Source organism: Sinocyclocheilus anshuiensis, unplaced genomic scaffold (genome assembly GCF_001515605.1).
Source record: "Sinocyclocheilus anshuiensis isolate Anshui unplaced genomic scaffold, SAMN03320099.WGS_v1.1 scaffold400, whole genome shotgun sequence".
NCBI lineage: Eukaryota > Metazoa > Chordata > Actinopteri > Cypriniformes > Cyprinidae > Sinocyclocheilus > Sinocyclocheilus anshuiensis.
The window spans coordinates 177,088-186,923 of NW_015554084.1; the positions used below are offsets into that span (position 1 = coordinate 177,088).

The 9,836-nt window shown below is 37.9% G+C and overlaps 2 protein-coding genes across 2 annotated transcripts in view; both read right to left on the reverse strand.

Annotated features, from left to right (window-relative positions):
• Positions 1-2,576, reverse strand: part of prrc2c (proline-rich coiled-coil 2C) — a 37,833-nt gene extending 35,257 nt beyond the window's left edge. Inside the window, exon 1 of the mRNA XM_016461259.1 lies at positions 2,163-2,576. The gene's annotated coding sequence lies outside the window, so the exon portion shown is untranslated. The remainder of the gene's footprint in view (positions 1-2,162) is intronic.
• A 1,612-nt stretch (positions 2,577-4,188) lies between these two features.
• Positions 4,189-9,836, reverse strand: part of LOC107669147 (dimethylaniline monooxygenase [N-oxide-forming] 5-like) — a 6,845-nt gene continuing 1,197 nt past the window's right edge. Inside the window, exons 2-9 of the mRNA XM_016461271.1 lie at positions 8,193-8,344; positions 7,847-8,035; positions 7,580-7,745; positions 6,422-6,564; positions 6,118-6,317; positions 5,595-5,950; positions 4,852-4,924; positions 4,189-4,740 (exon numbers count right to left, since the gene is read on the reverse strand). Of these exons, the coding sequence (XP_016316757.1) occupies positions 4,311-4,740; positions 4,852-4,924; positions 5,595-5,950; positions 6,118-6,317; positions 6,422-6,564; positions 7,580-7,745; positions 7,847-8,035; positions 8,193-8,324 (1,689 nt within the window). The 5' untranslated portion in view covers positions 8,325-8,344 and the 3' untranslated portion in view covers positions 4,189-4,310. The remainder of the gene's footprint in view (positions 4,741-4,851; positions 4,925-5,594; positions 5,951-6,117; positions 6,318-6,421; positions 6,565-7,579; positions 7,746-7,846; positions 8,036-8,192; positions 8,345-9,836) is intronic.

Sequence of the window (9,836 nt, forward strand, 5' to 3'; positions counted from 1 at the left end):
AGTCGAGCTGACTGACAAGAAGAGTGAGGTGAGACAGACAAGACGATCGCGGATGATTTAGTTTCGAAACGAGATGCAAAAGCACCTGTTTGGCAGTATTTTGGATTTTGAAAAGCCTGTGATTTTGGACTTTTTATTTAAACATTCGTTTCTTATTTAATTGGTTCCACTTTGTTTGCTGATTTTTTATTTATTTAAACTTTGTGTCATTTATTTATTTTATTTGACAGCAAGGTGTATGCCCTGCCTCCTCAAGCTTTCTTACTCGTTTTGCTAATAAACGTTCTACGTGGTGTATTTTTATTCGTTTTGTTAATAAAAGTTCTGTTTTATATATACATACGCTAAAGTGAGTTTGACATTGTACTTTGTCGTTGCATTCAAGCAATTGATGCCTAACTGCCGCTAATTCAAAAGTGAAAGTAAAATGTGCACGGCGCTTTAAAGCTATTTAAAAGCGAAGGAAAGCGAGGAAAAATTCAAACGAACTAAAAACGAACAATTGCTTTACGCCGAATTGCCGCTATTTCAAAGTGAAAGTAAAATGCACACGCCGCTTTTACAAGCCATTTAAAAGCGAAGGAAAGTGAGGAAAAGAGGCAACGCCCCGCCCCCGCGGTGATACCGGTATTACCGGTGTTGTCACACGTCGATTAACCGGTGGGAAAATTTCCTCACCGTCACAACCCTACTGGCCATCTGCCTACTAAATTCACAAGCCAATCACTGCTTTCCAGTGACATTCCCAAATGAGCATGCAAGAAATCACTGGCATTGAGCTGCAGCCCCTGAGGGATGAGAAAAGTCAATATCTTTTCAATAGATTGGTGAGGGGCATCCTTAAATCAATTAAGCACATACTCTAATATGAAACCTCATAGCTCAGCCAGATCCGGTGTTACCAGGAAGCCTCAAAACATTCACTTGATCTCCTGTTCCTGTGGCTTTGTTTCTTTCTTTGTTAAAAGCACCCCTTAAGGCTTGTCTTATTTCAACCAATGGTGTTCTCAGTGGCATTTCCTCTTATGAATATGTAAAGCTCTTTAAGTGGAAGTTAAATGATCAAGTCTTCCTCTACTGACGCTCACAAGAATCTTTCCTCCTGCTGCCACTGTGATGAATCAAATCTAACTCGTTCCAGATTCTGCTGAAAGACTCGTTGTGCTTTGAGCCCAAAGGTTTCTGACTTGCTCAGTTTAATGCCATTTTCACATCTATATTTTCAAGGCCCATGAAACATCATCATAGGAAAGAGTAATTTGTGACGTGGATCACAAAAGAATGAAGTATATATTAAGATAACGGCAAGTTGTATAACCCCCATCAAGCCTGCAATATATAGTTATATTCAGAAAAATCACATTTTTATAAACATTTAAATTTCATAGAAAAAATATAAAAGGTTTGTATGCGCTTTATGTAATGCATCATATTTTACATCAGGTTTTCACCACGTTTTTACCATGTTGATAATTTTAGATGCTTTAGTTTCATGCATCAAATACGATACAGTAGAATTTCCAGGATTAAACCTAACATATGCATAAGTCTAACACTGATTGGGACTAAGCATGCAGTTCTATGGAGTGCCTCTTAGCACACTTGCATGTGGTAAAGTGCAAGTTGTGGATGTTCATTTGCATGCACTGATTTTAATGTTTTGTTTGATATACTTGTTAAAGTCATGTGAGCCATCACCTTTGGCTAACCTACCTCTGCACAACCAAGAATAGGACACTGGGTAACTACTGCCTTCCTTCACTTCGAACATGCATTTCAGATTTAAAATGCAACAATATAACTATCGGTTTGAAGTCGTGTGGATGCATCAAATATGTGATTTAACAAACCAAACAATTCTCCAAACAACCCCAATAATATTTTACCGGCAAAATTAGTCATTTATTAAAAATGGCTGGTCAATTGGGCCCTGTGAGGTGGACTCCAAACCCCCATTCACCCCATGCTATCCGGTTATCATCTTTCAGCAAAATATAAACGAAACCTGCCCATATTAATGCCGACCTATGTGAGAGAAAAGAAAACTGGTTTTGGTTGCGTGATTTGTCGTTGCTCATGGCAGTGCTAACATTAGCCAGACTGAGTCTTTTCTTCTAAAAGAGCAACAGCAGAAGCAGCACGCTGACTAGCCGTTAACATACCTGTCTCCGCCGGTCCTGTTTCTCTCTTCAAGTATATCGTTTATTCCGTCCAGAAGGTCTGTGTCCTGGCCCTTTGTATTGTGTGTTTGAGCGTGTGTGTGAGAGAGCGAGGCCGGCTGTGGATTACAAAAGCTCGTGCTATGCTAGTCCCAGCTAGCCGAGAGGTTAGCGACCCACAAAAACCTCCTCCACAAAAGAGAGAGAAGCGTTTATGTCCCTCTCCCTGTCGTTTTCTTTCTCTGTATGCGTCTCTGGTCGCGCCGCCGGTGTGAGGCGAGGAATAACGGGCGGTTAGCGGTTTCTCGTGCGCTCGAGAGAGGGCCCCGCGCTCGCGCCGCGGCCTGTCGCACAATCAAAGATGGCAGAGCGCCAATCCACGAGAGCCTGACGTCACCGCGTACAGGCGCTGCGCAGCGTCAGCGTCAGCGGCTGAGGAAGCGTCTTTAACATATGAGAGACACAGCAGACGGCGCCCTTTATACTGTTTGGATGGAGCTTGACTGTCGTTTTTTTATTAGAACAAAGTATACAAATGTGTACACAAAAGTGCCAGAGTGTACATAGCAATCATTAATTGATCAAAAATTCTAAATTCATTAAATATATATTCAATTTTTTATTAATGTTCTCCAAACAGGTGCTGTTGTCCTTGGTCTGCTGTTGGATCCTGAATATTTCTGAATTTTCCCAAAATAATAAAATGATTTTTATTGGAATTTTATACATATATCAAAATTATTCATCTTGATATCTGTTTACCTTTATATAACATTTTCCACATTCACCCCAAAAAACCTTGTGTATACAATTACATAAGAGATGGACAATTGATTCTTATTTTCTTCTCAGAAATATCTCAATCAATATCCAAATTAAACTTTTAGCCTAGCTGGATATATACAAGGTAATATTTTAATGTAACCTCTTTTACTTAATTATTTAACCTATAATTTTAATGAATACCCCAGGCTTTAGTTTTCATTTGTTTCAGCTATTATAATATATCTCTCATAACATATCGGTCAAGGAATAGTTTCCCCACCAAACTGATGACTTTCTTTCTTCTGTGGAGCACACAAGTTTGGCAGAATGATGACAGTGGTCTTTTTCATACAACCAGGGCATTTTAAGCCTAAAAACGCATCATGAAAGTATCATAAAAGTCAGCAATGGTTTGTGTAGATGGTTTGTGAGAATTTTTACTTTGTTTCCCAAGTAAAATGTAGCTAGGTACACGTTTTGTCATGAGCGAATTAAAGCTGCTTAAATTGTGATTAGATTTAAGATTTGTAATGTTGGTATTTCTGCATTTTTCATTTCATTTTTCTCACATAGTAAGTGTCCTAATAGTGACCTAATAACTTTTATAGCCTATCCTTGCTTATCCACAAGAAATGTGCTGTCATGTGCCGATATATTTATTTACAGCAGTAAACATAAACATGCACACCTCGCTTTTTTAGGCTTACTACACCGCAACATACAATAAAACATTCATTTACAATGAGATGCACTTATGTATATTATTGACTGTGAGCATTGATTCAGTAAACTAAACGTTGCTCCACGAAAATTTACTGTTATTTTTATTGACATTTTTCTTATTGATACTACAACTGAGAGGGTCATTTCTTCATAATAATACAGTAACATTTTGATATTACTTGGAACAAATCGAGTATGCTCAATAGTTAAAAATCACGTCTGTAGTGCTGAAAAAGTATATTTATACTTTTCATTTAATGCTCAGTAAGTTACAAATACTGTATATTTACTAAAATTATTTGTTATATTTTTAAATTGCATTAATAGCTGGAAGTTATACATCTATAATGCAACTCAATAAAAAGAATAAAAGAGTTTGATAGTGCATGCTGGTTTTCAACAATTAAACCAATTACATACAAAACTACACATAAAATCACTTTTATAATAAAATGTATATTATGTTCAAAATGTTAAGGCACATGTTGATAAATCAAAAGAATTCTTCCAAGTCTAAAAATCAGTTTCAGTATTACTACAGCAAATTCACAAAATATAAGAATTTCACACACTACTTTTTTGTCATTGTTACAGTTTAGCCTAGTTGACTTGTGTTGTCAGATTTTATACAACTATGTTATGTTTCTGGTTCACATTACATGATCACTGTGTGGTCAGTGGCAATGGTACAAAAGCCCTGATCTTGTCCAGGAGTGATGAAGGGTCTGCTATGAGTGTGTGCAGACTGGCTCTGCTGTAATACAGAGCAGACAGCAGTGCTGCAACAGACACTGAGAATATGAGTGAAAGAGAGGAGCGCTGTGACTGCGGCTCTGGTGTACAGCGTGTTCTCAGGGGCTCGTTGACTCGATCCCACTGAGTCAGGATGGCCTGACGTGCACCTTCCCATCGGCGTGGCCCGTGAAGACGAAACTGGTACGGGGTGCAGGGCCCAAAGATGACATTCAGAGCCAGTCTAGGGTCTGTCAGGAGCAACTTCAGGATAGAAGGATGGACACCCACTTGTTTAGCCAACTCATCCATGTAGGGGATGTAGTCCACCTGGATGGTGTGTCTCTGGGCAGCCACATACCTGCACGAGAACACGATTAAGATCAAGATCCACTGAAATTACATACTTGAATTGTAGAAATTGTGTGAATGCTGTGTTATATTGTCATGTGAGATGTTAAGTGTGGAGAACCTTCGAGCCATTGCTTCCTCTTTTGCTTTAATGTCCTTCATCATTGCACTCATTGGAGGCAGTTTGCATAGACCTAGTGAGGATATCACAGCTTTGTTACATACAAAAACACTGTATCCTTATGAACATTAATAATGTTCTTACATGTTTATGTTTCACTTAAAGGTTAATGTGTTTTTAAGGGTAATGCCATGAAAAAATATAAAGGGTTTTATTTACATTATAAACAAGGGTTTGACAAGGGTATTTGTACTGTGTAGATAAACTGTAACTTCAAAACTTCCAAACTAAGAAGACCGAAATAAGCTGCAAGAACATCATGTCTTAAGCTTCAGTAGCATTAATCTAAATCTACAGATAAAAGGGTAAATGTTTTTGATGCAAGAAACATTTTGTCATATTGTAAAAGGTTAATTATAATCTTTAATAAAATTATAATGTACAGGATTGCAGGTGGACATCTCATATTTCTCTGTGTACACTCATAAAATAAAAGTTTCAAAAGGTGGGTTTCGCAACAGTGTCACAGAAGAACCATTTAGGGTTCCCAAAGAACCTTTCAGTGAACAGTTCTTAAAATAACCATTTTTTCTTAGTGTGAAGAACATTTAAAACCTATTTCCTCTATAGAATCTTTTGCACAATAGAAAGGTTCCATGGATGTTAAATGTTCATGAAACCATAAATTCCACTGAAGAACCTTTATTTTTTAGAGTGTAGGAGGTCAGTGTCATGTTTGATACCTTTAAAAACACGAGTGGCCCAGCGCGCCTGCATCTCAGAGATGGGCATAATGGCTCCCAGAGGCTGGATCAGACCAATCACGGCTAAAGTTGGCCGCTCCAGTCCTGGGGGATATACGTATTTGTACAGGGATACTTTGTTCTTTGAGACAGGAATTACATGTGAAGACAGGAAGGGGAATGAGAAAGTGTAGCCTGTGGCAAACACCACCAGATCAATGTCATCTTCAACAGTGCCATCCTCAAACACCACACTTGATCCACGAAACTCTTGAACGTTTGGCTTGACTGAGACAGTACCGGAGAGGATGCGGTTTGGTAAGTCATCATTGACCATGGGATGCTGGTTGAAAACACTGGGGAAAAACAATAGACATTATATAATGTAATTGATTGCAGCAAAGAAGCTTTCATTGATTCTGTCTTGTTCTGCTTGTATAAAGATGACCTCTTCATGCTAAGGTACCAATACTAAGAATGACCAACATTATCAGAGTCTTATTTCTTCTAATGTTCACAGTACCTGTGCGCAGGCTGCAGCCCATAGAGCTTGTGGTTGAACCGTTTATTGAGTCGTTTCTCTCCAAAATTGTTGATAAATCCAACAGGCAACATATGAATAAGCCAGTTACTCATTCTCTTATTAAATAACATATCAGCTGGAACACCATTGTCTCCTACACGATTTAGTATCCAAGATCCCCTTCGGGTGCTCAGATAAACCTGGAATTAAAGTAAGGGAAACAATGTGGAAAACAGAGGCTTCAATAGAAGTAAAATAATTCACACACTATATTTTTTTTTATTCTGTAGATGTAGCATATCACCTGTTTGGCCATTCTGCTCAGCTCCACAGCAATATCTCCTCCAGAGTTCCCAATACCAATCACAACTACCCTCTTCCCTCGCCATTCTTCAGGGTTTTTGTAGTCACGACTGTGGAAGATTTTTCCCTTAAACGTGTCTATTCCTAAATAGAGGATTTTAAACAGGTAGCCACTATAACATGAAAACACACATATATGACTATTGCATCCATGAAACTCTGCTGCCTCTACTGATTCTGCAGCAAATGAGCTTAATTTCTCAACATTTAGCCTAAATAATCTGGTTCAGTGTTTACTGTAAAATGGTCCTGCAACTATTAGAGTTCCTCTGAAACCCTCCACCTCCCCCAGCTCCACCTGTCTAGATCTGATACAAGATTTTATGATGCCTATTTGTGCCTGTTTAGCTCCACGTTTGTACTGGCAGCAGCAACTCCATACTTGCTCTGGAACACCAGCGGCATTAACAGCAGCAAGTGTAGCAGATCTAATCCACTAAGACCAAATATTGTAACATTGTCATATCCATTAACATGCTAAAACTATCTCAAAAGTTGTCATGATTGAAATACAGTTATATGTAATGTAGCAGTTAATATATAACTTTTTATAATAACTTTAGTGTCTCATTGCATATGCATTTTGAACATGATGTTCTATTAACAAAGTTCGGGAGGAGCATGTTTAGATAATAATTAATTACCACCATGGAAACATTCAGATAATCAAATTAATTACACAATACGAGGTATATATACAGCTGACTCATCCCTCCACCATACCAGCTCCTCTCTCTCAATTATTACTATCCCAGATAAGGATGAGGGGGAGTACTCTGGGTTTGGGCTAAATCGCGAGCTTGGATCCCTCCCCTCGGACAGCATGCCAAATATGCATACTCTTCGCTTTATCTGATTATATGTAAGTGAGAACTCATGAACTGATGTTGAATCATTCTTTGCAAGCCCTGTAAACTTACTAATTATAAATAATATTTCTATTCAACATTAAAATGAGAGGGGCTTTTCACTTACTGTACAGCAGAGTTGTGATAAAGCCTAATGACTTTTGTACACCCAAAGTTTATGAGTGTTTGGCCTTTATTGACATAATGCTGTTGCACTTTGCACATTTGCTTAGTCATCACATGTACTGCACCTGGAAAGTCCTGTAGAGGGAGATGAGGGTGACAGTGGTGTCCGGTGCAAACCATTACAGCATCAAACACCTGCTTCTCTCTCCGACCATCTTTGGACTCTGTCTCTACATCCCACTGTCCAGAGTGAGGGAAGTCTGGCCTTGGTGTAACATGAAGGACTTTTGTCTAGGGAACACAAAACATAAACTGGGGAATTCTTGAAATACAGTACTGTATATTCATAACTTCACAGTTTTAATGTGTCAATAAAACCTTTCAGTTCTGACCTGGAAGCGGATGTGCCGTTTGAGCTGGAAGTGGTCAGCATACATGCGGAAGTAGTCCATGATGAGGGAGTGGTGCATGTAGTTTGGAAAGTGTGCAGGAATGGGGAAATCACTGTAGCACATCATCTCCTTTGAAGTGTTGATAATCAAAGAGTGGTAAATGCTAGCACTATCTGGATCTGGATTTTCCTAAGATGGAAAGACATGAAGAAAATTGGATCAGTTTCTAGGAGCATGTTGTTTATTACTTCTCTACAACGATCTGTGCCTCAGGGATCAGTGCTTGGCCCCCTTTTTTCTTCACATGCACAACTTCAATGGACCCAATCATATAGAGATATCTCACCTTAAACCTCCAGAGTCCTCCAATGTCATCACTAGTCTCAAAACACACTGGCTCCAGACCTTCATCCAGGCAGCATTTGATGCAGGCCAGCCCAGAGGTTCCTCCTCCAATCACAGCAACACGTTTAGCCATGATGATCCAAAACAGTCAGACTTTAGGCAGATGCAGGAAGTAGAAATAAATAATGAGATTTATACTTGTTTCTATACAGTATGTCATACATCTCAACTGTGGTAGAGAATATGTTGATTTTACCTCCTATAGACCAAAGCAGTGAAATACTGTATAAAACTATTTAACTGGTGTCTAGAAAAAGACAAAAAAATATATCATAGTATATATAGGCTTTACTTTGAACATATGTGTAAGATGACAGTGCTGTTAATAAGAAGTTACCACAATGTACTGCAGAAACAATTAACTTTTGTTAAGTTAAACAAAAATCTTTATATGTAATTTCATAATTACTTATACTGTCTTTGAAATTTGGTTAAAGTGTACTGCTTAATGTACTGACAAGTATTTGTGGTAAACTAAATTATATTTGATGTCTTCTCAATAGAAACTTGTATGCCATTGTCACAATCTCTAACTGGAGTGCCCACGAGCTCTGCTAGAGGGCACACCATCCCGTACCCTTTACCAATCAACCCGGGCTCCATTTCCCATAATCCTTTGCTTGGACTCATCAGAGCTCATCATCAGTTCACAGCTGTTCCTATTAGGACAACTATAAGGATTGCACACACGCATACTCTGCTGGTGATTGTTTAGCCTTTAATGTTTCTTGTCATCTGCCTTGCCTTGCTTTGCCTTGCCTTTTGTGTTTTTGATCTTGGACTTTTAATCTGTTTTGTGATCGTTTGCTGCCTGCCCTGACCTTCGCCTGTTTTATGGATTACTCTTTTGCCTCTGCCTTGGATTACTATTGTTTGCTGTTGTTTCAACCCTGCCTGTCTGACTACATTTTGCTCAAATAAAGCCTACATTTGGATTCATCACTTCGTTGTCACGCCTCCATGTTACAGTCATGTATTTAAATATATTTGTAATTACATATTTGTAACGATGTAGTTGCAGCTTAGTACTTTTCAAATATATTAACTTTAAACATAATATTGAATAACACTACAGTTCAAATTATAATCTTTACATGTGCTTTACTATGTTAGTCAACACATCAAGATAAGTACTTAATTGAAGCATGACAAAAGCATATGAAACAAATTGTTTATCAAACATAATGATTTGAAGTAAAACTTTTAATTTGATACATTTACTTAAATTTACTCTCCTTAAGTACACAGCCTTTTATTTATCAATATTTTATAACCTGCGAGTACTGTTTTTTTTAAATATACTTTTAAGATTTTAAGTACACTACATGTGCACATTCAATACAATTAATTACTCTTCTTTTTGACAAGGGAACCTAAGCATAAAACGTAGTGGTCCATTATTGTTCCTATGTAATCCTTTACCTTACTTAGATTTAATTAGTTATCTTTACTTAGTTGTTATTCTTACTAGGTTTTATTACGTTACAGCTACTTTCAAGGCAAATAAAACAATTTACTTACTGTTTTGAGTGACACTTACTTAAAATATCCAAGTAGCCACAAAGGAACCAATGACATTAATAAA